Genomic DNA, 26,519 nt, shown 5'->3' with positions numbered 1-26,519 from the left:
ATAGCAAATACAGCATAAGAGATGAAATCTCTTGAACATTATAGAAAAATCTAAAAAGTATTAAGAAGAAACCTTTACGCCACAGTTTCTGTTTTATTTTTGTTATAAATTTTCTTTATTCAATTATTCGTCATTCGAAAAAAATATGTATTTCAGTACCTCTACGTATTTCAGCCCATACCTGCCAAGGGAAAATAAAAATGTATTTCTATAAACATCACAAAAAAAACCATTATTAACCTTAATCCATTTTGCTGTCGTTCTAACTGGTGGTCCCAAGCAATTCAGCTCCGTTGTAAATTCCTCCCATTTTTTTGCTGCATGAACTTTGGTGCAAATCCCTTTTGCGAATTGTGGATTCTCTTCCATTAATGAAACTAGCCTTTCTAATTGCTGTTTGGTGCTCACGACTTTCGACCTGCATAAAATTAACAAAATTAGTATATATTTATTATTTTGTTACTATAAAACCATAAATAATCGAAAACAACTTACATTTTAACAAATTTACCCACAATACGCAACACAATCGAAAGCAAAATTGCATTCGACTCTAAATTCGGTATTCAACGAAAATTTCGACAGGGCTGCACCGCTCATAATACCAAATTGACATTCGATTTTCGATCTTCGACAACCAACGAATATCGAAGATCGAATCTAACTCATAATAGGGGCCCAAGGTGGATTTATTACAGGTGACAGCATTCACCCAGCTGAATTTTTCACCGTAGGTATGGCCTACGTCAAAATGATATGCTTTGTTTGTATGTATTGATATGTTTACATTCGTATGTTTACATTTGCTTGCTGATTTTGACGTGATGCTTGGACCAAACGCAACAACAAATACATGTAGGGTTTTACTTATATGTGTTTGCTGTCACCTGTAATAAATTCGCCTTGTAGGGGCCTAAATTTTGTGAAACACAAAACGAATGACGTAGAATCTAAAGTTCCCATCAAACATTTTTTTCACCATACCCAACGAGCAATCGGATTGTTGTTGTTCCCCGACAGTCGGTTCTACGTTACCGGCACGACTCGGATTTATTATATATCCGGCTAAGGACTGCCACTCCAGCAGCACTCCCCGTACATGTATGTATGGGGAATGTTTTTGTTGCTACAACAATAACAGCAAACCTGGTATCTATCATCCTTGAGTATAATCCCACCAAAGGCAAATCCATTGATTCACCTTGATGACACAAGCACATACATCACAGTCACATGTTAGTGTGGCGCACAAGCCCATAACTTACAACTGCAAGAACACCTACACATTCATGAACCAATTAAACAAATGCTTGTAAATCAATTTTGCTGTGCGGAATATTTATTTGTCGTTGCATAGTCGTACGCATGCTTTTGCGGTTTAGTACAAGAAAGAATTTATATTATATATTATTACAATAATTAATGTAGATACATACAGGTATGTACATATATTTTTAAACATAAAAAATAGTAATAGAATGCAAGAAAAATAATACATACATATATTTGTACATGTATTATACTTATATTTATTTATATAGATCTACAATGGCGCACACCTCATTTGCTAGGTTTTGGCCCGAGCTTCTCTAAAAAAGATGTGCGCCTTGATACTGCTCCACAGGTTCTATAGTTTTATGTCGTCTCCAAATGGTAGCTGATTGGATATAAGCTTTTTTTTTTCAAAAATACACACAGAACCTCGCCGAGGGCTACCATTATTAGAGAAACTTTCTCTAATTACAATTAAGCACAAACCCATTTTGCTGAGGCGGATCATAAACTTATACTTTGAAGCAATTAGAAATCAAGGATATTAGTTATCCTCGACGATATCGAGCAAAACTGTCCTTTCGTCAGCATCATTACCATCTTCCATCTAATTTTATATATAAAAAGAAAAAAGATTATATTAATATGTATTTGTATGCAGTACCCATTAATTACTTACTTTAAAACCAAAACAGTTGTCCAGATCCACTTTAAGCTCACTGTTATCTGTCGATACAAAAAAATAAAAACACGATATATTTTGAGCTTATTACTTATTCTCGCATATTCTGAAGCTGCATATCTTACCTATTGCCCTCACATTGTCAAAATTTGTTAAAATAACACAATCGTCGCCCTCCTCCTCCAACTCATCGTCACTTTGCAGAACTTTTACTACCATATACTCAGGCAAATCGGTCTCGTCGTCCTCAACTATTGACTCATACACATTTTCCATTTTAATTCCATACTTATTCTCTTTTCTTATTGTTTTTGTCATTTCCGGCTGTACCTTTAAACTATTTCTAACGCTGCGTGCTTTACTACTGGTTGGCTCAACTTGTTCTATGGTTAAGTTTTCCTCAGTTTCATCCGCTTCCTCAATTACCTCGTATTCTTCAAAATGTTCCGCACTAACGGATTCATCGTCGATCATATATGGATCCTCGAAATCGAATAGTGTATCCGAGTCCGTTTTCTCATCATCAATTTTCAAATCTTTCCCATTGCCCACAGCAGCATCGTGTAATTGCATGTGCCGCACCATATTACCCTTATGAGCAAATGTCCGAGTACAATACGGACATTTATGTGTTCTTTCTAGCTTCGGAGGTGGTACATAATTATCATTGTGATATAAGTTTGTATGGCGCCCAAGCAGCTGCTTCTGCCGAAAACTTTGACCACATTTATCACACCCAAATGGTTTTTCATCGCTGTGAATTTGTTTATGAATATCCAGATTACGAATAGAAATCGATTTGTAATTACACTGGTCGCAGCTATTGGGCATCGAAAACAAATTACATTATTACAATAAAGTTGTGAAAGTTATAACTACCCACCTGTAGCAGCGTTCGCCTTCGTGAGTTTTTGCATGTATTTTATAGCTGTACCGATCGGGCAATTCCTTACCGCACCTTCTACAGGGAATCGGCTTTTCGGAATAGTGAAGTTTTTGCACATGTATACGCAAGTCAGATTTACGACTGCAAGTCGTTGGACATAACGCACATTGGAATACGGGTTTATCATCCACACTGTGTATAAGTTTATGAGATTTAAGCGAGTTTGATTGCGTAAAACGAGACTGACAGATGTCACATTCGTATGGTTTTTCGCCAGTATGTATGCGCAAATGTCGCTTCAATTTGAAGCTATCCGGTGAAGCGTAGGTGCAATGAGGACACTGATAGGGGCGTTCGCCAGTATGGGCACGCATATGACGGCGTAACTTACTCATTTCTACGGTGGCATAGTCACACTCCGTACACTTGTGTCGCTTTTCGTGGGTGTGCTTATACCGAACGTGTCTGGCCAAGTCACCAGCTGTAGTAAAACGGCTTTCACAAGATAAGCAACCATGGGGCTTCCTTCCGAGATGCACATTAACATGGTTTTGTAAAGAATGATTTGTCTTGAAGCCCCGATCGCACACTGAGCAAATGTACGGGCGATCGTCCGAATGGGTTTTCATATGACGGGATAACATATATCGCTTATTTGTTAGATAATTACAATGTGGACAAGAATGCAACAATGCACCAGAAGAATCCGTATTGTTCGACGGCCTCACTTTCAATAACGACATTTGTTCACCTTCAACCGGTGTTCCACTCTGCTCTTCCAACTCATCGAACTCGTAGATTTCTTCGTTCATTTCAATGGGAGCTGGATCATCGACATTTTGTTCCACTTCGGATTTAACTTTTGAAGAATTAATGTAAATCATATAGTTTTCTTCTCCAGAATTTACAGAAATTTTACCAGATCTAGAGTTTTTAGCTGCAAGCAGATGAAATTAGGTTACCAGTTTAGTAGCAGTATAAAACAACTCACCCTTTTGTTTTTCTTGGCTCTCTAAGACAGGCTTTATTGTTTTCCGACTGCTCCCAGTTTTTTCTGGTTTTTCTGAACTCAAGGTTAGATATAAGTTCCCACCTTCATCCAAGTAATATTGTCTATCTTCATTTTCTGTGTTACTAATATCTTCATCTTCTATAAGTTTTGTAGACCCTTCATCATCGCAATCTAAATCATCAGTTAGGCAAAGTGTCACTTCCTCAATTTCTTTGTTTATCGAGTGTATAATGGTATCCAAATCCCGAGCTTCAGAATCGCCCTCAATTTGCGCAGACATTCTGGCCCTTTAAACTTATGCGATCTTACTTGTTTTCGAATTACTTTTTCACAGAGGTCGCCAATAATTTGGCGCAACGTTAATTGGTAGCCGGGCTTTGAGCCGATTTTTTTGGCGACACACAGCGGCTAGCAGCACAGGTACACACAGCGACTCTAGACGACGAATGGTAGACGGGTACAGTGTAAAATGTACCAAATATTGATTACTGTTGAAAGCATAATTTGTTAGTGAAATGTTAAAGATAACTCAAATTTGTTTATGAAAAATTGTACTCTCATTATTATTAAGCATTTGTATAAAACCTAAGTTAATTCAATACACACCTTGGATTTTTGCCGTCAGAGGAGAAATGAGTATTCAATTGCTGTTGACAGCTGTTGTAGGATTTCATTGAAAGATGGCGTATGAATAGCGCAGGGTTGCACATACAAATTACTTTCCTTGCAGAGATTTTACATCACATAATTAAATTTACCCCAACTACATTTGTAAAATAAGTATTACATATGTGCCAAATGTAGGAGGGCTGGAGTTATATTTTGAAATTTTTAGGTGCGACCAACGTGTATTAAATAAGGGGTGATTGACAACGCAGTGCGGCTTTCCAAGGCATTATATATATATATACTATATATTATTATATATTTATATCATACATATATAATTGGCGCGTACACCCTTTTTGGGTGTTTGGCCGAGCTCCTCCTCCAATTTGTAGTGTACGTCTTGATGTTGCTCTACAAATGGAGGGACCTACAGTTTCAAGCCGACTCCAAACGGCAGATATTTTTATGAGGAGAGAAATACACTCGGAAGTTTGCCATTGACAGCCGAGGGGCGACCGCTATTAGAAAAATGTTTTTCTTAAATTTGGTGTTTCACCAAGATTCGAACCAACGTTCGCTCTGTGAATTCCGAATGGTAATCACGCACCAACCCATTCGGCTACGGCGGCCGCCAAGGCATTACAATGTTAAAATATCGAATTAAATGAATTAAACACTTTTTTTCAGTTTGTCATTAAGGTAAGTTTGTTAAATATGTTTTGGTCGCGAAAACATGTGAAAAAGTGAAAAATCCAATCAAGACAAATCCAAACAAAGTGATTAGGGTATAGGAACTGTTTTTTTCACGATTTAGTGATTTGAATGTCAAAATGTCGTGCTTCTTTGTTATAATGCGTTCACATGTAAGTAGATGATTTCCTTTTTCCTAATCCGTAATTAAAAAGCGAGATTTCCCGTACAAAATATCTCTCCCAAAATCTGAAATTTTACAATAATCTTAGATAATAACCACACTTTTTGTCATACAACCCTGTGTTTTCTGTGTAATAGATCATTATTTTTACGAGTGTAAAAAACACGTCAAAGGAAAAACTAAATAAAATGGATGCCGACAAAAAAATAGGTTTGAAGACATAATTCTAATAAAATGTTTGTTAAGTATTATTAACTATGCATTCATATAACAGGAAAACAGCGTGTCTCCATAAACGTGTGTTCTCAGTAAACGTCGTTTGCGGATCTCCTCCAACTGTTTATTATTAACAGCCAAATGCGATATTAAATTAGCTATTTCTTCTGCTTGTCTTTTCTTTATATCGTTAGTAATAAATAAACAAACCAAAAACACCAAAATAATATCTATGAAGAAAAACCTGTCACAACAGTACTGACAGGTGATTATCAACTTTGCAGGTAATCTGCCATATGCGAACGGGTAGATCAATTTTGTGGATTTATCGGTAATTAATGTATATGTGAACGTATTTTTACCTTATTTTGTAGACTCATTATTAATTCATAGTTTTCATTGAAACTTTGACATTCAAAACCTAAACGGTATACAGAATTTTATTTATCGCTAATCTATTTTTCGCTATTTTGAAAGCCGGCGACGTAATCATTTTAAATTACTTTAAGCTGAAGGCCGTAGGAGCCATAGCTTTTGTTTTTTTTGTTTGTAAATATTCAGTGACAGGCTTGATAATATTGTCATTATAAGTTTTGTGGTTTTTAAATTAAAGAAATTAATAAGAATTAAGTTCCGTGTGTTAAATAGTGAGAAGACGAATTATAAAAATACCCAAAACACAGTTTTTGTTTTGCCAGTGACGCCATGACAAGAAATTGCATGTGTGTGTGTTCAATTTCTTGTATTTGGCAGTTTCCATTGGTTTGTTTCATTTAAAAATGGCAAATCTTACAATCACAGTATTATCAAGCCATTCACTGAATATTTTATTCTTTTTCTTTATTTATTTAAAGTGATCCCATCAGCCAGTAGTCAAAATCGCGAAAGTAACGGTTTTCGGAAAACGGCACCTTTAGTTTTCTGTTAGCGGTGATGGCAACCCTGATTCGCAATGGCAACCGATGGCAATATCTGCCAATGAAAAACAAAAGCAGTCGGCGAGGCAAATTTTTTGCAACACCGGGCCATTATCGTTTTCGTTTTCCATTTTTCCCGCGCGTGCAGACATAACGTTGAAATTTTAGAATAGCTCAGTGTGGTTTACTAGAATTGCCGGGAGAAGCTGTTTTTAATCAGGATACTTAAGAAAGAAAGGCAAAAGACTCGAATATTAACATCACGGAGCAAAAATAATATATTAATTGAACCGAATTCACTAGCGGTTCACCGGAGTCAAATTTATAAGAAAGGCGAAGAGAAAAGTAAGTGGTTGAGTCTTATCGAGGCTATATTTCACAAGGTGGTTTATATGTCGCCGGTGAGGATTCTGTGATCGTGTCTAACCTTTAATGTCAATATCTCTGTTTTAGTAAAGTTTACACCGTACACAATCCACGAACATTGCGAGCACTTAAAAACGTATCGTCCTTTAAAAATTGAAAGTAGATATGCCGCGAATGGCCGTGCGCAGAAAGGCGTCAACACCTTCAAACAATACCAATAATAACAATGAAGAAGTCGATGCACCGAAACGGAAATTGCTGCGCGTGGCCTTCCAACTGCCATTGCCGGAGCGGCCAAACGTGGTGGGGCGTGCTTTAGTGTGTGGGCAAGGAGATATGGGCCAATTGGGCCTTGGTGACGATGAGTCGAAATTTGAACGCAAAAGACCCGCTCTGGTGGATTCTATAGAGAATGTAGTTGATGTGCGCGCTGGTGGTATGCACAATCTTGTATTGACGCATGAAGGCATTGTTTACTCCTTTGGGTGTAATGATGAAGGTGCTTTGGGACGTGATAGCAGCGAAGATGGCTCAGAATTTGAACCACACCCAGTAGAGCTTCCTGGAAAAGTGCTAAAGATTTCCGCAGGCGACTCTCATTCGGCTAGTTTGCTGGAAGATGGTCGCGTTTTTGCATGGGGATCCTTCCGCGATTCGCATGGAAATATGGGTTTGACATTAGAGGGAAATAAGCGACTTCCAATCGATGTTCTGCCGGACACTAAATGCTGTGACATTGCTTCCGGTGCCGACCACTTAGTCATACTTACATGCGGTGGAAAAGTATACACCGTGGGGTGTGGTGAACAAGGGCAATTGGGACGTGTATCATTGCGGTCAGCAACTGGTGAAAGTAAGTACTGAAATATTGAATTTCTCGTATCATCAAACTAAATTCTAACGTTTTGCATATTCTACAGGTCGACGTGGTAAGACCGAGTTGCTTCGTCCGGGAGAAGTCGCCATCAAACGTGGCAAACCAGTTGATGCTATTTGGGCCACTAACTACTGCACTTTTCTGCGGGAGTCTCAAACGGGCAAAATTTGGGCGTTCGGGCTAAACAATTACAAACAGTTAGCATACGCCAAGGAGCTAGCAACAATTATTAACCCAGTCGACACGAAATTCCAAAACGTTAAACAAATTGCTGGCGGACAGCATCATACATTAGTACTTAAGAATGATGGATCTTGTTATTCCATTGGACGCAGTGACTATGGACGACTTGGACTAGGAACTGTGAATGGCGATGTCAAGGAGCTGCAGTCTATAAAAGGATTGAAAGGACTATTCGTCGTAGGTGTGTCATGTGGTGAAGCACAATCATTTGCATTAACCGATGATGGTAAATTATACTCGTGGGGCATGGGCTCAAATTACCAACTAGGTACTGGATCAGATGACGATGCACTGGAGCCCATTCAAATTATCAGCAAACAAACCGAGGGCAAACGAATCATACGAGTATCTAGCGGAGGACAACACAGTATATTCCTGGTACAAAGTGAAGTGCAGCCAAAACCGCAATCTAAAACAGAACTAGGAAAATCAGCGCAAGTAAAAAAAGCATCGGTGACAGCTGTCAAAGAAAAGGAAACAAAACCAAAACCCATAGATGAGAAGCAGAAATCCACGGAGGCTAAGGATACGCCAAAGACGAATGGCGATTCTAATCTAGAGGAAATGGACGATGATGATTCTAAAAAACTGGAAAAGCAACCTGCCGAAAACAATGAGACTGGGAAAGACGCTGCTAAACGTGGACGCAAAAAGAAATAAGAATAGATATACCCAGTACAAAAATTGTTCAATTTGTTTTTTTTTTTTTTTGTATACTTTTTGTTTAAAAATTCCGTCTGTTGACTGTTAATAAAATAGAACGTAAATTACTTAGTTACTGACTAGAGCTCACACACAAGATAGAGTTGGTGTGTTGCTCTCTACATTATTGTTTTTAATCAATTTGTAAATTGATTGCTTATTACAATTATGCAATTTGAACATAACAAACAGGTATGTATGCAGAACAAGAAATACTTTTTGTACTAGTCGTACATTTCATATGTAATTCATTCTTAATAAAGTATAAAATAAATGAATGACTAACGCATTTTTTTTTTTAAACTTTCTCATTTGTAAAATGTTTCTGAACAGTTACGTGTAGTTTTTTGTTGTAACAACAAAAATGTTTGCCATAAATATTTGGGGAATACTGCTGAAGTGACAGTCCTTGGCTGGATATAAATCCGGTTTGCGCCGGTAAGTTAGAGCTCACTATCGTTAAAACGATGCACATTTTAGTTGTTGTTGTAACAACATGTATGGCGGCTGTACATTTTAGTTCACTAGACAGGGCTAATTACATTTTAGACTTATCCCCCTGTTATTTACTGTGTGTTTTTGGCCTCAACTGCAAGATTAACTTAGCTGGGGAGTTTTTCGGCGTACACTTCTTGTGGTAGGAATGCAACACATGGCACGACCAGATCGTTTTTATGCAAAATAGTCATTTGTATTTTTTAATTTGTAAGTATGTATATTTTGGCTTCATGTATGTATGTACAATGTTTTGTTTCGATATCGAGTAGCGCATAAGTTAAATGACTCTTGGGGTTTTTGTATTAAATTAGGCAAATATTTGTTTCTTTTGTTATTTGATTCGTAATTGCAAGTCTATACATACGTTTTGAAATGTAAATGCGCTCAGGGACACCTTAAGCATACAAATATATAAATGTAATCTTAACGATTTTACAAACTTTAATGTTGTATAATTGTTCATAAATGTAATTTTGTGCATGGTTTGCTCCAGTTTACTGTATTAATATGCAATTGGCTTGACCGTTAATTTATTTGTATAAATTATTTAGGCGTACGTAGATGTTTTCTATATATAATTTTTAATGCCGTGTTCGATTTTTTATAGTTAGTGCATACATATTAAAACATAGTATTATATATTATTCTAAATTAGAAACTCATCAATTTGATGGCCAACTTCTGTGTGTCTGCGCATGCGTCCGCAAATGCACCTCAATAGATGTTGGCGGAGGTGTAATTGGTGGCGCCAGAGCGGTAATTGTTGCTCTCGGTTCGGAACAACAGTAGAACGAGATAAATATTATACAAAAGAGCATCGAAATCGTTATTATAATGCGTGCGAATTTACGTGCAAATGCGATTAGACCAAGCAGATAACCACCTCCTGCTACGCCGCCCTTATCAAGAGTAGATTCGTCATAATCGAAGCCATCTCCATCCATTGCATCTTCATCGAGTCCCGCAATAAAATCAATACAGTCAACGTCGTTGTCATGACCTCGTCTACGCAGCCTATCAGAGGCGGGGGGTACCGGTAGGTGCTGTTTGGTCAAATTGCATTTTGCAAGTAAATATTATAGATTCCGCCCAGGGCAATTGCTTCCAAGCGCAGCGCTGCATTCCTCTTCACCGCCACAAACGGGTAAGCGATTTAATTGCGTCTTCAGAAGATATACAACGGCTACAGAGAGTGCCAATAAAAAGACGAGGGTGACACATTGGAGAATTTGTGTAAACCGCAACTGACTTTCCAGGAGTTTGGCGTGCGATGACAGCTGAGTAGGAAAGAAATAAAAACAAAAATTTATGAGTAATGCATGAAAAGTCGGAAAACAATATATTTTAATGGCGAAATATTCATTTTAGGATATACAATTTTCAATTAAAACCTAATTTGAACTGAGTTACGTAAATGCCACAAAAGCAATTCTTATTTTGCGATAAAAATAATAATAAATTTTAAATAAAATTTCGGTAAAGTTCGTTAAGGGGGTCCGGTCCTCTAGTTTCTTGGGTCGAAAATATTGAATTTTTTTTTTTTCATAAATCACATTTACAACATGTGTTAAAAGTATGTGCTGAAGGATTTTTCGATATTCGAAGTGGCTCACAAGTTACGGCGGAGCAGGTATACTTAGCGCGCTCAACGCTGCGCGAACTTTGAAACGCGTTTTTCTCGAAACACTATTTTTCAAAATAGTGACCACGATATTTCAAAAACTACTGAACCGATCTTGTTCAAATATATACCTCATCTTTAATATATTATAAGCCAGCGATTGAACTAGGATTATCATGATTGCTTCGATAGTTTTTTTCCTATGAGCGAAAAAATTAAGAAAAAATAAGTAAAAAATAGAATTTAATTTTCAAAAGTGTATACAAAAATTAATTTTTGTAATTAAGAATTCGTTCTAGTTCAATCGCTAGTCTTAAATATGAAGATTAAAATGTCGTTTGGTTTTTCGATTTCAGATAAGCCAAACAGCCGCAATCTTGGTCACCGTCAAGCACCTCTTTTACTTTATGTCTTCTTGTCGGAAACTATAACTTTTATTCTATTATATATTTTGTGTTCAAAACAATTGTAAAGCTCATTTAAATGTTACTAAAGATTATGTGAACACAATGAGATTTATTATTTTGATCGTTTGCCCGTTAAAAATTATTGAAAAACCCGAAAAAAACAGACGAGAAACTAGAGGACGCCCTTAAGGTTTTATATACAGATAGAATTAAAAAAAAAATCGATTTTTTTTTTCTCAATTTACATATATTTAATAATACCCAAATTAAGGGGTTATACGCAGTTATGAAGCAAATAAAAGACGGGTTGTCAAGGATTTATCCTGAAGAAACTTCAGAATATTTTAATTTGAAAATTTTTTTCGGTTATAAAAGCATCCTTCAAGAACGTAACAAAATTTTTTATTTATGAAAATGTTGATTATAGAGCGCGCTGCAGGCGATTTCTGGAACCTCCTTTAAAAAAAGACGATTTACGGTGTACATCGTAACTCAGGATTGGATTATCTGAAATCAAAAAACCAAACAAATTTTGTTAATATATTAGATTATCTAGTAATTAATCGTTCGGCTAATCAAAATAGTGAATTTTCACAAAATGGCAGCTTTTAAAAGAAATGATTTCGATTTTTACGTTAAAATTTGGCCGTAAATTGATTATAAAATGGAAAATAAGTATCAGATTTACAAAAGGAACGATTAATTACTAGAAAATGTATCTTTAAAGATTGAGTTAAAACGGTTGACCGATCAAACAAGCCGTTTTCGAGATATCGTGTACACCGACTTGAAAAATGCCGTTTTGAAAAAAACACGTTTAAAGTTTCAATACCTACCTTAAAACGTGCCGAGGCATCTCTACATATTTAGGTATAACTCCGAAAGTATTGCTTAGATCTACTTCAAATTTCGTGCGTATACTTTTGAATATATGGACATTACAAAAATGCAATACAAAAAAAATCGATTTTTTTGAAAGTCATAATTGCGTATAACCCCTTAAATATCGTTCCGATGAATATTTTCGAAGTTGCACGCAAATTTGAAAAGGCCTTTGCTTGAAAGTACAAGGCCGGAGCGGCAGTGCAGTGCTTTTCAAACTTTAAACGCGTTTTTCTCAAAATGGTGCTTTCAAACTCGGTGACTAACATTACTCGCAAACGGCTAAACCGATTAGTCTCAAATTTAACACGAGCTTCTGAAATATATTTTTTAGTAATTAATCGAAGATTTTTTCTAACCGATAAATATTTTTTTTTTCTATAAACAATTTAAGACCGAAATTTTGGTTAAAAATCGATTTTGTTTTTTGAGAAACCGCCATTTTGTCAAAAACAAAAAAAAAAATATTTTACTTATTCCTTCGATTATTTACTAGATTTAACATTACTTTAACGAAATCTGTTTGGTTTTTTTTAATTTCAGAGGATCCAGTTCAGAGATATAGTGGTCACCGCAAAACGCCTTTTTTGAGAGGAGATCAGCTGTAGCTCCTTTCAAAATAAATACTTTTACTGATAGTCTTAAAATACAGTTAAAAGATAACATAATATGTGTACAAATTTTTAGATTAATAAATTTAAAAAAGTTTTCTCAGAAAAAAATCTGGAAAATTCGCTTTTTTCGGCCTTCTAACTATATATAACCCCTTAAAGCCAATGTATTTTTTATATACTTGACCGGTAAGACTTAACAATTTCTATTTTGTGTCATTAGTTTATTACATAAAATATAAAGAATTGGTGCGCCCACTTATGTTAGGTGTTTGCCCGAGCTCCTCGTTATATTTGGCGCTTACGTCTTGGTGTTGTTTGTTCCACAAATGGAATGATCTACAGTTTTAAGCCGATTCCGAACGGCAGATATTTTTTATGAGAAGCTCTCTCATGGCAGAAATACACTCGGAGATTTCCCATTGCCTGCCAGGGGCGGCCACTATTAGAGAAACACTTTTTCTATAATTTTGTTGTTGCATGCACGGAGGGTCGAACCTAGACACCACTCCTGAATGGTATCCACACACCAACTCATTCGGCTACGGTGGCCGACATAACATTTACTGTATAACATTTTAAAATGCTGAGACCAAGCTTTTTTTGCTTCAATACGAAGAAAAAAGAGCACAATTTATTATAATGCGGAATTTAATGTAAATATGTACCCCAAACAAGCAGGAATGAAAATTAAGCTCGGATCGTTCCCACGACAGTCGGTTCTACGTTACCGGATTTATATCCGGCCAAGGACTGTCACTTCAGCAGCATTTCCCAACAACAACATTAAGCTCGGGTTACGTTCTGGATATTGTAGCAGGTTAAACTCGTACTTAACCAGAATTGACCCGTCATACCAAACTTATGTCCGGCATGTGAAGGCACCGCGCATGACACTAACCACCTTTTCACATGCGCTTTAAAACCCACTCATCTAACACCCCTCTCCCTCTGGACCCAACTTGTCGAAACAGCATGTTTCCTGGGCCTATCTTTAGATGAGCCAGACGAAGATGACCGGTGATATACAGTACACTGACGGGGATGTTGTTGTTGTTGTTGTTGTTGTAGCAGCATAAACATTCCCCATACTTACATACGGGGAACGCTGCTGGAGTGGCAGTCCTTGGCCGGATATAAATCCGGGTCGTTTCGGTAACGTGGATCCGATTGTCGTGGAAAGGTCGGGGATATATGAATCTACCCAAAATTTCATTAAAATTGTATAGAAATTCTATACTTAGCAATGGGCGCCATTGTTTTTTTTTTTTTTGTTCTTTTTTTCAGAAAATCATCTCCCTGGTATATGCAAATTTCGCTTATACTTTTAATTCATACGAGTACAGTGGGGTTTTGAAAGTAGCATGCCCCAACTATGGCCAGAATTTCTAGACTTTGGACGTGCATTCAACATATTTCTATTATAGCTAATGACTTGAGTTTCCAGTTAGCTTCCGAAAATTTAATTTTCTCTCGAATTATGGATATAAGCTTTTAAAAAGGATCGGTAAAAAGGACAAAAAAAAAAAAATGCCAGAACCGTGTGCCCAACCGCAGGTTTGCTATCCGACGATGGGTTAATTTTCAACTTCACTAAGCTCAACATGGATTTAAGAATTTCTAAACCTGATTTAAATATGAAAATGGTATGCATTCGATTCGCATTGCTACTCACATCCGAAACAGTATTGACACTCTTCGCCGAAGCAATCCCTTCGTCCGGGCCACCACTACGCGCTCCACCCTGCCCACAGACGCAGTGACCGGGTGTACTCGCACCACTTGCGTTGCCTCTGTAATTACAGGTGAGACGATGTTGTTCCACATCACTGCCATTTGGAGGCTTTAGCTTCCACGTCTCACTCATGCTCTGTTGTGATGGATCAATACCCGCGGGAGCTGTCATGCACATAACGAGAAATTTATCTTTCGGCGATTCACCCAAATGATAGTCCTGTTTCAACATAAGGCTCACTGACACCGTCTCGGATGGCGCCAAATAGCCGCAACGTGGACGCACTCTAAATTTTTCCGGCGCTGTAGTTTGAATCTGTAAGAGAGATATTAAGTTAATGGGAACCATTTCCATAGGTGCATACATTTAATTCTACGTTAATTTTCTTTATAAAGGACTTACTTTGTAGATGATTGCCTCTTTTCCGATGCAAGTGAGTTCAATTATGCTCTCGCTGTTCTCGCCTCGATTGAAGTAAATGTTATCGTTTGGTGAAATCCGCAACATTGTGCCTAATTGTGGAGAATTTGTGTTTAATTTTAATTAGCAGTGAAATTTTAAATTTTTTGTATTCAATTTTGACAAAATTTTTATAAGTTTTGATTGAAGTTCTAAGCAGGAGTAACTTTTTTTTTAAAGAAATTTTTTTCTTAAAATATTTATATATAACAAGCGGCTTCTTGTACAAATATTTGTGTATATTTTAGTGTTCTTCTCAAATCAAATAGAGCTACAAACTTTTCTAAACTTTCATTTTGAGATTTTTTGTAAGAAGAATTTATACAAATACATACAGTGAACCAAAAAGAAACTTGTGCGCACCAAAAGGTTTTGTCTTTGGCTTGTATTTTCCCTAAATCCATGTAAACTTTACTTTGAAAAATTAATTGTGTTACCTAAAATTTCATTAAACAAAAACAGCTTTTTTTCGAGCACAAAAGAAAACTGCTGGCCAAATTCTGAAGTTTAACGAAATAATTTTTTCATAACTTTTATTAGATGAGAAACGTTTTTTTCCATTGCCGATAAGAATAATTTCGCCATGTTTATTTTTTTAGCTGGTAACTAATTTGGCAGGTTGAAGTGGTTGCTGACCAATTTTACCCATTTTCAACACCAAACTAGATACCTTGCTCGAGTTATCGCGTGCACGGACGGACAGACATGGCTTAATCAACTGCGCTTATTATCCTCAAAATTGAGGTATGTACGTGTGCGTGAATATGTAAAACTGACGAGCATATGGTAAGTGATTTTTTTTAAATAGGTATATGCAATGCTTTACGAGTTAAATTTTTTTATTTTTTTATACTGTTCATACCAATACAGTAAAGAATAAAGCATGCTGCGGGAGCTGCCGCGCGCGGCTACTAGGCCGAGTCATGCAGTGTAAAATTCAAAAATTTATTTCTCGAGAACAAAAAAAAAACCCATCTCTATAATTTGCAGTATCTTTTAAGAAGGGTTCAAACTTTGATAAAATTTTTTTTTTATAAAATTCCACAGTGTACTTCGAGTAAAAAAACAACAACAAAAAATTATTGTTTAAACAAATTAGCTAAAAATTATTTTTTTTATTTTTTAAAAAATATATTATGAAAATTCAACTTTTTCCCTATAATTTTTATAAACAACTTTTTTTTGTGTCACTAATATATTTCAAGATAAAAATTATCGAAAAAAATTTAGCATAAAAATTCAATAAACTATAACTTGCAAAATAATTGAAATTTTGCAAAACCCTTTGGCATGCTTCCAAAGAGTCACAAACACAACAAAATTCCAAAGTATAAAGAAAATTGAAGGACCAACTGGTACTACTTTCATGGAATGCCCCAGCTGTCAAAAAGACCATCTACGAAAAAAGTAGTGCCAACTTGAAAACCTAACCTCTAAAAAAAACACCCTTTAGAAATTTAGAAAACATCAACACATTATTATTTATATTTTAAACTTTTCCATCTGAATTTTTAGAAAATTTTTGGGTATCTAGTAAATGGCTCATGAAATTTTAGTAAAATAACTGCATGCTTAAGCGGCTGCAAGTCGCGATAATTTTTAATTTTTTGCTGACTTAGGCGATTTTGTTCTATACCAATTTTTATGCAATTTATAAAAACCAGTGTTGCTTTTTTTTATTTCTTTTGCAAAGCTGTATTGAGCATTTCCTTTCACAAGAAATTCACATTTGCATTGAGAACTGCTTCGAGGATTGGAAATAAACGATGCACAAGGGTATTATAACTGAGGGGACTACTTTGAAGGAGGTAAATTAGAAATTGATGAACAAATAAATATTTTTCGAGAAAAATGAAAATTCACATTATTCTTTGAACACATCTCTTATGTCAAGAAAATTCAATTTTTCGACTTCAATAGCAAAAAATAGTACCCTCCTATGTACAATATCTTTGCCTTCTTTTTTGCACTAATTAATGATTACTGTAATTCACAGCTTTTAGAGGGAATTAATAAAAAAAACTGCAAATTCTTCGGAAAAACAACAACTAAAGCAACAAAAACAAATAACACTACATTGATACGGTCAATAAATTGTTTTTATAAACTTTAAAACAGGCTTTTGTATTAAATACTTAATGTGAATACGTAATTTTTGGATTAATTTAATATTTTGTATGATAACCGTTGACTTCAATAACATTTTGCAAGCGCTTTTTCACGGAATAGACCAATTTGTTTGCGTCGTATACGTTCGGTATTCGGCCATTCGTTCGTTATTGCAATTTTTAATGCGGCTGAGTTCTTTGGATGTATTTTAGCGACTTTTTTTCTTCAAAACTCATTCTAGACATATTGTATGTATATAGTCCATTAAATTTTGGTACAATATTGTGACACCTTAAAGTGGCTCAAAATAGGGCATTTTAATAAATTTTTTGTTAAGGATTGTTCCAAATTTCTCTTATATAGGGAAGATGCACAAGACCGCCAACAAAAAAAAGTTGTCAAATTTTCAAAAATCAAAGCAATTTTTGAGCTACTTCAAACTTGCACTTTATTATATAAAAATTGTTATGGTTTTCTAATTAAAAGGTTTAATATTTTGATCAAAAATTGTTGAACTTGTTTTTTTTTTAATTTGTGCATAGTTTGAAAACAAAATGGTGCGGAAGCGCTTGTTGGATTCTGGATGAATCATCACTCTAACCAACATAGTTTGATACCTTAAATCTGGTTTTCGTTCTAGTATACAAAAAATAAATAAAAAGAATCAAAACTTCGCAATATGTATGTATATAGTCTTGTTATTATTGTGAACACCAGTATATCCACGTAAATATGCTGCTGTTAAAACCTTCCGGAATGTGTTGTGCGCTGAGTTGGTTAAAATTGCTACTTACTCGTTGGGTCCAGGGTTTGATAACCGCGCTCGCATTCTGGCATTTCGGATCCCGCGTACATTCGGTTATTGTTGGCAAAATGCACCTGAAAATAGGTATAAAATTACAAAAAAAAAGAAACTGTTATTAGAATTAGTTGCGACCAAATCTACAAATGTATTTTAAAACAAATGTGTTCTCCTGTTAATTGATCGGAGGCTGATTGAGTATCTGAATTACTCTGCAATTACCCACCACGGCTGCTGTCGAACTAAGAATGCTAACATATTGCATTTGGAACATTTAAGAGAATAATTACGTACTGTGCGCGTAAATATGTGGAAGCCATTCAAGGATTAAAGCGGCTGAGGGACATGAAAGTATTAAGCTTTTATGTTTTTATCTATAATTTTATGCCTTTCCTTCAGTTTTTCTTATTTGATGCTTACTAGTCTTTTTAGTTCAATTATGAACAATGAACTCTTCTCGTTCTGCCTTAAGAGCTCTCGAGTATTTCGATTAAACGCTCACATTATCTATTTTTGCTTTAGGTAGGTACTAACATACATACATATAGTGCTTTGCGGCCGTCGTAGCCGAATGTGTTTAAGCATTAGCACAATTTGGAAGGGCTCGAATTCGAAACTCACTGTAGCAGTCAAATATCAAATAACAGAAAAGGTGTAATAGTGGTCCCCCTTCGGCAGGCAGGCAGTGGCATGTGCCATGAAAAGGCTACTCCGTCATTCGAAGGTTGTTTAAAATTATAGGTCCTCCCATTTATTGAATATGAAGAAGCACCCACATCTTGGATGAGGAGGTCGGCCAAACACCTAACAAAGGGTGTACGTGTCAATTACATATATATATATATATATGTACAGGGTTGGCCATATTAAACTGACCCATTGAGTAATCCTATAACTTTTTACTGTAATTTTAGATCAGCTAATGACATACCGCGTTGGAAGAGTCAGTCGAAGGAGATTTATACCATGAAACAGTACACCCCAATAGAACGCGCTGAAATTGTTCAGCTGTACATTCAAAATTCCTTCTCGATTGTAAAAACGCAACGTGCGTGGAGAAAAAAAAAAATAAAGTGAAAAGTGCGCCGTCAAAGAACGCAATCAAGCAAATGCACAAAAGATTTTTGTCTTCCGGCACTGTGGCTAATACCCGACGTCCAAATAAAAAGCGGCCAAGACGATCTAACGAAAATATCGCGGCCGTACGAGCCAGTATCGAGTCATCGCCGCGAACGTCAGGTAATCGTCGTTCTGCTCAGTTGGACATCCCTCGGACCACTCTACGACGTATCATTCGTTTGGATTTGGGGATATTCCCGTACAAAATACAACTAAATCAACAACTGTTGCCGGCCGATAAGCCTCGTCGCTTGGAATATGCCAATTTTGTCGTCCGAATGGCCCAAACTGATGAGGATTTTTGGCATCAAATCATTATGAGTGATGAGGCCCATTTCTCCTTGAACGGAACCGTAAATAAGCAAAATTGCCGTTTCTACGCCACTGAAAACCCTCAAATTATTGAAGAGGTACCTCTCCACGACCAAAAAGTTACAGTCTGGTGTGGCATTTGCGCTGATATGGTCATTGGGCCGTTCTTCTTTGAAAATGGTCAACACCAACCATTGACCGTCAATCAAGAGCGTTATCGGGCCATGATAACCGATTTTGTGATGCCGATTGTTCGTGAAAATGGTATGGAGCACTTCTGGTTTCAGCAAGATGGCGCACCACCACACACAGCACGAGCCACCGTCAACTTATTGAAGACTTTGTTCCCTGGCCGTTTGATATCAAAAAGCGGCGATTTTGACTGGCCGCCACGATCACCGGATTTGACACCACCGGACTTTTTTCTTTGGGGCTATTTGAAATCTAAGGTTTACGTCAACAAGCCAAAGACACTAGGCGCACTTAAGGCCAATATCCGACGGGAAATAGCCGCCATATCGGCCGAGACGCTGGCCAAAACTATGGAAAACGCCGAAAAACGGGCACATTACGCTATACGAGCTAAGGGCGACCACTTGCGCGATATCATATTCAAAAAGTGATGTAAACGAATCTCCTTGAACTAAATTAAATGTTTTTCACAATGAAACACAAAAAAATGTTTCTTTTTCCATATTTTTTTAATAATCACATAGGTCAGTTTAATATGGCCAACCCTGTATATATATTTATATATACTTATATAAATAGGTATAGTGCATTTGTTATTTTTGTTAAGTTAGAAGCACTTGTATGAACAAATACACTTTCGTATATACCATATGATGTATGAGCATATACACCGCTGCCGAGAAAACATTAGCTATGCTTAGTTCTCTATTTAGAAGCGGGATAAAGGGTGTCACGTTTTGAAAATCAAGTTATTCTAAAATTTTATGGCAGAAATTAATGTTTAAGAAAAAGTTACGATTTACTGGTTTTTTTGAATTTTTTCCTGATTTAAATCAGCGCAACTATGTTGCAGAACTGATCAGGTAAATTCTGAATTGAATCTGTCGGGCGACTTTCTTGGCTCCGTTAACGTATCGATCCGAAAATTCCCCCAAAAATGTACGAGCAATGTTTTATGTACACTATTTCTATGAATAGCATACAGTAAGTCAGTCAGCCAACAATCGAGTGCAAAATACCAATGTACCTATGTAAAAACTTTTATTGGCACGCATATAGAAATTTGCGCCTTTGAACTATCCGCCTATTAAAAATTCATCCGTTAATCATAATTTTTGGCATATCTGATGGAATACACATACGAGGTGATGGACGTCACCGCCAATTTGCATGAGATTTTTTAGTTTTATTGAATTAATAACTTGGTACCGTTAAAGGTGGTGGCACTAGGCCAACAACAATACTTTGCACGTTTGATTGTCAAAGAAAAGAATGGGCAAAGTAAAAAAAAACAAAAATTAATTCGTCTTGTTTCACTCTGGGCTGACAGCCACATGGACACGACGAAAGAAAAAAAATACCGATACCACCTTTAATAGATTCGCCTTGGTACCGTTGCCATTCATTCACTACCAATTATCCAACAAGGGTCACAATGGTTTGATTCTATGATATATTTTTATATTTCTTTTCCTTATTTTTGCTATTAGTTAAATTTAAATTTGAAATATCACAGCGCGTAATTTCCAAACGTTTAAGGGAAATCATTATTCTAATAGCTGACTTTAGCTCTCGTAACTTATTAATTTTGTTTTTTAATTTCCTGTGCTTATTAAATTTTGATTTTGCGTGGTGCGCTAAATGCTGTATTATTTATTTCATTTTAGTAAATTTTACAAAAAAAAAATTGAAATTTTCGGAAACTGCTGAATGCTCTACAATAAGGAAGTATCATATTTAAACGTCTTTTCAATGGCAATGTTCAGTTAGTTAATAGCCAAGGAGTTGTGTTTACTTTTAAATTCACTGACACATCTGCATATGGTCACCTCATTAAATTTTCGGCGAGCCTTGCTCTAATTTATTTTCCAACAATTATACAAACTAACATATTTAAAGCCGAAATTACACACAAATATATGCATTATAATGGTTTTAAGCATTAATTTAATTGCTTCAAATTTGCATAGTTAAAAAATACAGCAATAATAAATTTACCGTTCTTTAGTAAATCCTCTGGACAAGACTTTGAAATCAGCAACGCAAACGCAACTAAATGCAATTTGTTTCTTAACCTTTGCTTTTCTTAACTTGGTGAAAGATTTTGATTGTCGTGAGCTTATTTTAACTTTTTATTACAAACAATTTGGCATAGAATAATTTTGGTCAACAAATTGCAAAAATATACTAAAAGCTACATACAAATCCTTGCAGAAAAAAAAGATTCACTTTAATAGTTTTCATCTTAATGGTCGGTGGTGGATAAGTACCAGCTGTTCGCACTTCGAAACCGCAGTGTAATGCCAGATGTTTGAAATTCAGTGCCAAGGGAAAATGCAATTGAATTAATTCATTTTGGTTTTTAAGAACTGTTGGTTAAAATTCAGCGCACTCAATCAAGTTTTTTTGATAAAATTTGCGCTATTATTAAAACAAATTACGGGTTGGCTTTGCATTGTTACCATGAAATGTTTTCTTATAATGTCTAAGAAAGTTACTTACAAACATTTATGCCAATGTTTATAATGTTTTAGTTACCATGTAAAAAGTTAAGAATAATTTTTTAATTTAAAATAATACACTTTTTAAGTAATAATCAAAAATGTGTTTATCTAATGCAAACTTCATTGAAATCCATATGTGTGCATACAATACTTAGTTTTAATAATGAATAACAGAATTTATTTAAATCATGTGCCTATATCTCTACCTGCAAATATATTTCCGCATAAATAAGTCTTAATAAACACGAGTGTAGGTATGGTTTCATGATAAAATGTATTTATGTGTATGGATGTACATACAAAGAATTTTGCCTGCACATTCAAGGTCAGCAATTGTAAATTAAAGCCTTACTTATTAATATTCTAAAGATTTTTGCTTTGGAGCAAAGCCATGATCACATACCCTGGGCATCTTGTGTAGAATATTAATGCTTTAAATGATGCTTCGCTCTCCACGCTCTTGTATTCTAGTCAGCGATTCAGTGTATTTGGCTTTTTCGCACAACAGTTGGTTGAATGCAAGAATTACTTGTGCTCCCAGAAAGGTATATCTTTGTTTTTGTATTTATACGGAGAAAACATATGTGTATGTACGTACATACACACATATAAATGTTGATGAACACTTTGTTTATAACTTAATCAAAAAAATTACGATTAAAGGGGAGCTTTTCATCAATTGAAAATAAATCGTCGACCGCGTTACGAAGGAGCTATTGATTCATATGTTCTTTTGTTCTCTTATTGAAAATATTTTTTATATCATTTTCTGTAAGCATTCACTGATGAGCCCATTTGTTAAACACACTACTATTTTAATTGATAAACACAAAAATTAGTCCGAAATGATTTATACAAGTAAATTAAAAAAAATGTTCCCTATTTATCAACATATGCATGTAGATATGTACGAGTAAATCACAAACAACTAATGGAACAACGCGGCAACCGAAAATCAACTGAAAACGACAATCGACAATCGACATTCAAAGCGGCGGCAGTGAAGTCGCCAGTGGCCAACAAAGTGAGCACCTAATACGAGTACACATATACATACATACAAAATGTATACAATGACTACACACAGCGTCGAAAGAAATAAAACAAGAGACAAGAAGCTACAAATGCCAAAACAACAATAACAATAGCTCAGGCAGCACTAGTAACACCAACACTGCAACACTTTAGTGGAATTATTGCAACAACAATAGTGATAGAAATTTCATATATCAATATATACATATGTATGCACGCACAGAAGCAGCATAACCCAACAGAGAAACTAGTGACTCGGATTATGAGTAGTTCGTATTGTTACTGTTAAATTTATTTCAATATTTCGGCCGCCTTAGCCGATTGGGTTGATGCGTGACTACCATTCGGAATTCGCAGAGAGAACGTAGGTTCGAATCTCGGTGAAACACCAAAATTAAGAAAAACATTTTTCGAATAGCGGTCGCCCCTTGGCAGGCAATGGCAAACCTCCGAGTGTATTTCTGCCATGAAAAAGCTCCTCATAAAAATATCTGTCGTTCGGAGTCGGCTTGAAACTGTAGGTCCCTCCATTTGTGGAACAACATCAAGACGCACACCACAAATAGGAGGAGGAGCTCGGCCAAACACCCAAAAAAGGGTGTTCGCGCCAATTATATGTATATATCTATATTAGGCCGGGTCGATTTGTGGGGAGGCAAAAAAATCGCCCATTGCTCTGTGAAAATCATATTCTAGGGATCAAAATAAGAAACTTTGCCGAAGGAACCATACCTCTAAAACGAATTCTGATGTCCCCCAATTTGGGTCGAACTTTTTAGTTTCTTTTCTATAACTCACTCAAATTAATTTTTTCATTTACATATGTTCTGACTAAATAAATTTCTTAAGAGAAAAAATAGATATTATTATAAATAAATAATAAATATTATTATAAATAAATAAAAATAAAGAAAAAACATAGCAATTTAGCTGATTTTTTCATGTAAAGGCCAAAAATGGTGATATTTTGAAATTGGGGGACATCAGAATTCGTTTTAGAGGTATGGTTCCTTCGGCAAAGTTTCTTATTTCGATCCCTAGAATACGATTTTCACAGAGCAATGAGCGATTTTTAAATCGACACGCCCTAATCTATATATGTAATATATATACTTCTATGTATGCACAAATGTGTATATTGTTCTTTGTAGAACAGTTTTGACAGTTGACGTGAAAATCTATTATTTACATATCGTCCCCTTAGTATAACAATAGCCTATGTGCTCATAGGCTATTATTTTTTTTTTTGAATTTTTGGATTCTCCATCGTCGATTTTATATGTGGTAAAAATTTTGTCAAATTCTAGTTCCACAAAGTGGGTCAAAACGTCAGTCAAAAAATAATAAATATTTACAGACATAACGAGATTTGAGTGAGAGCTACTTTCGACAAAAAGTTTGAAATTCATTTTCTCAAAACATCAAAAAATGTATAGGTTATTTTAATACTAAGGGGACGATATATTCTTGTTAAAAATTGCCAATTAACAAAATTTTGTCACAAAAAAGTGCAAAAAATTCTTTTACGAGTCATTCAAATTTATGCAATTACAAGCATTTTGAAAGAACCAAATTTGTGGTAATAACCTCGCTTTATTCTATATGACATGCAGAGGCGCAGTTAACAGCGTTCATTAAACATTCAAGGGGTAAACTGTTATTCTAGAATTTTCGGAAAATCTGTAAGAGCTCGAATTTAACAGAGCACGGCCCGTTATATTACTTTATATATGATAAGAGCCACAAGATCGACTTGCAAGGTGCACAGATCCTTGCTCGATGCCGCGGAAGAGTTGAGATATTATCTATTCCAGTTGTTACATATAACTATTTTGCATATTAAAGGTATGTCGAGTTAATCTATATTTTTTTCAGCACTTAAAAATATATTTTATCTCAAAACCAGACATTTTAAGATGGGGAAAAATACCATTCAAGCGAAGCAATGGCTGGAAAAGTGTTATGGGAACTCCGCTCCATCAGAAACAACAGTAAAACGATGGTAGAAAACCGTAGAAACACCGATGATACACAACGCAGTAGACGTCCAAATGAGAAAACATCAAAAAATCCACAAAATGGGAGTTAGCTGACATCGTAAAGATATCAAAATAACGTTTTGGCTTTATATTGTAGAAGCATTTAACTATGCGAAAGCTCTGCTCAAAGTGGGTGCCGCGTTTGCTCACTTTTAAGACAACGCACCGTATTCAAGCCAATCAAAACAATGGCAAAACTACATTAATTGTACCTCGAATTCCTCCCACATCCATCGTATTCGCCAGATGTGGCTCCCAGCGACTACTGGCTGTTAGCAGATCTAAAAAATGCTCGCTGGTAAGAAATTCCGCTCGAATGAAAAGGTTATCCGTGAACCTATTTTGAACTATTTTGTGGCAAAAGATAAATAGTTCTACAAAAGTGGTATTGAAATGTTAGAGCGGTGCTGGAACGATTGCGTTGTTCTTGATGGAAACTACGTTGATGAACAAAGCTAATTGCGAACATAAAAAAACGGGACTTTTCAGCCCATGTGTTAGTTAGAGAGAGAGCGCGTTACTTTATATGAGTTATGTATAGTCACTTACCGATTGCGACTTCAAAATGATTTCGTATAGTTTTGCGCTTGGCTTGCACAGCATAATTTACGGCTGGGTATACACATATACATATAAGCCACAAAACCAGAAATTCAACGCAATTTAACACAAACGGCGATCAAAAGATATAAAAACAAAATATTAAAGACTCGCATAGAGTGAAAAGCTCAGAAAATTCCTTACATAAATAAGTAAGCAAGCACAGAAAAAGGCATACGCACTGGCATACATGCCGTTCCATCGTTTCCAATAAACTTAAGAGGGCCAGAAATTGGCGCGCTATACACTTGGATGTGTTCACTACATACAGTGCGACTCGGGCAGTGCATATATGTGTGTATGTATGTATGTATGTATGTATGCATGTGTGTACATATGAATGGTTTCCAGCTGTTTAGTTTACATTTTGCAACAGTTAGTGGACGGGATAATAGGTGATAAAGTTGTGTACAAAACAGAGAATGAGTAAAATAGCTACGTACATGCATTCAAGTGGAGCGCTGAATTACTTATGTACATACATATGTTTAATTTTATTAACAGGCGTATTATCTGCTGTTTGTCAACTGCTAGGCGACTCGACTTCAACACAATTGATTCGAATGGAAGTTAGAACTGGATAATGTTTATGGCGAGTATCAAATATGATATGTATGCATGTGTACATATGTTTATGACATGCATATAAATGGGTTTGCATATCATTTACATGCTTGACCGTGTAACACATACACATACATGGGCACATATGTATGTACATACATAAGCACAATTTTATGAAATTTCGAAATTAATTTCCTCTTATTTATTTCTGCATGCAATGATTCAAAATAATCATATTCATTGACGCATGTGCACATATGTACGTACATATATATGCATGTAAGTGCATATATAGAGAAACTGCAAGTATACATAATTAGTGCTACACCAATAGTTGTGACATGAAACAAAGCCTTGCCCCTAAACAAATCTTG

The 26,519-nt window shown here is 35.7% G+C and overlaps 4 protein-coding genes across 5 annotated transcripts in view; 1 reads left to right on the top strand and 3 right to left on the bottom strand.

The window, feature by feature from the left end:
- Positions 1 to 1,319: 1,319 nt before the first annotated feature.
- Positions 1,320 to 4,539, bottom strand: LOC129241755 (transcriptional repressor CTCF). Its single transcript, XM_054878254.1, has 6 exons — positions 4,459 to 4,539; positions 3,832 to 4,340; positions 2,838 to 3,777; positions 2,080 to 2,774; positions 1,952 to 1,998; positions 1,320 to 1,879 (listed from the first exon to the last, which is right to left on the bottom strand). Exons 2-6 carry the CDS (start codon positions 4,130 to 4,132, stop codon positions 1,817 to 1,819), a joined length of 2,046 nt encoding a protein of 681 aa, XP_054734229.1. The 5' UTR covers positions 4,133 to 4,340; positions 4,459 to 4,539; the 3' UTR covers positions 1,320 to 1,816.
- Positions 4,540 to 6,530: 1,991 nt separating this feature from the next.
- Positions 6,531 to 8,934, top strand: LOC129240073 (regulator of chromosome condensation). Of its 2 annotated transcripts, none has more exons than XM_054875544.1 (3): positions 6,531 to 6,813; positions 6,927 to 7,687; positions 7,755 to 8,934. In XM_054875544.1, the coding sequence occupies exons 2-3, from the start codon at positions 7,000 to 7,002 to the stop codon at positions 8,612 to 8,614; spliced, it is 1,548 nt and encodes a 515-aa protein (XP_054731519.1). In that variant the 5' UTR covers positions 6,531 to 6,813; positions 6,927 to 6,999; the 3' UTR covers positions 8,615 to 8,934. The 2 variants fall into 2 exon arrangements, with proteins under 2 accessions (XP_054731519.1, XP_054731518.1); XM_054875543.1 differs by having other exon boundaries at positions 6,922 to 7,687.
- Positions 8,935 to 9,622: 688 nt separating this feature from the next.
- Positions 9,623 to 10,103, bottom strand: LOC129240072 (uncharacterized). Its single transcript, XM_054875542.1, has one exon. The coding sequence runs from the start codon at positions 10,096 to 10,098 to the stop codon at positions 9,817 to 9,819; it is 282 nt and encodes a 93-aa protein (XP_054731517.1). The 5' UTR covers positions 10,099 to 10,103; the 3' UTR covers positions 9,623 to 9,816.
- Positions 10,104 to 10,230: 127 nt separating this feature from the next.
- The window catches only part of LOC129240071 (motile sperm domain-containing protein 2-like), a 49,193-nt gene continuing 32,904 nt past the window's right edge, over positions 10,231 to 26,519 (bottom strand). The window contains exons 4-7 of the mRNA XM_054875541.1: positions 17,773 to 17,857; positions 14,813 to 14,922; positions 14,351 to 14,725; positions 10,231 to 10,431 (exon numbers count right to left, since the gene is read on the bottom strand). Coding sequence (XP_054731516.1) covers positions 10,231 to 10,431; positions 14,351 to 14,725; positions 14,813 to 14,922; positions 17,773 to 17,857 — 771 coding nt within the window. The remainder of the gene's footprint in view (positions 10,432 to 14,350; positions 14,726 to 14,812; positions 14,923 to 17,772; positions 17,858 to 26,519) is intronic.

The sequence above is a fragment of the Anastrepha obliqua genome, chromosome 3 (assembly GCF_027943255.1).
Source record: "Anastrepha obliqua isolate idAnaObli1 chromosome 3, idAnaObli1_1.0, whole genome shotgun sequence".
NCBI classification, from domain to species: domain Eukaryota; kingdom Metazoa; phylum Arthropoda; class Insecta; order Diptera; family Tephritidae; genus Anastrepha; species Anastrepha obliqua.
The sequence above is the reverse complement of the archived record's forward strand: the minus strand, read 5'-3'. Positions and strand labels throughout refer to the sequence as shown.

Bases quoted from the DNA above. Each gene is read 5' to 3' on its own strand.
- LOC129240073 (XM_054875544.1), top strand. From the start codon at position 7,000: ATGCCGCGAATGGCCGTGCGCAGAAAGGCGTCAACACCTTCAAACAAT. The intron at 7,688-7,754 runs GTAAGTACTGAA...CATATTCTACAG, and splicing joins GCGGTCAGCAACTGGTGAAA to GTCGACGTGGTAAGACCGAG.
- LOC129240072 (XM_054875542.1), bottom strand. From the start codon at position 10,098: ATGGATGGAGATGGCTTCGATTATGACGAATCTACTCTTGATAAGGGC.
- LOC129241755 (XM_054878254.1), bottom strand. From the start codon at position 4,132: ATGTCTGCGCAAATTGAGGGCGATTCTGAAGCTCGGGATTTGGATACC. The intron at 2,775-2,837 runs GTGGGTAGTTAT...GATGCCCAATAG, and splicing joins GAAGGCGAACGCTGCTACAG to CTGCGACCAGTGTAATTACA. The intron at 1,999-2,079 runs GTAAGATATGCA...TTGTATCGACAG, and splicing joins TGACAATGTGAGGGCAATAG to ATAACAGTGAGCTTAAAGTG.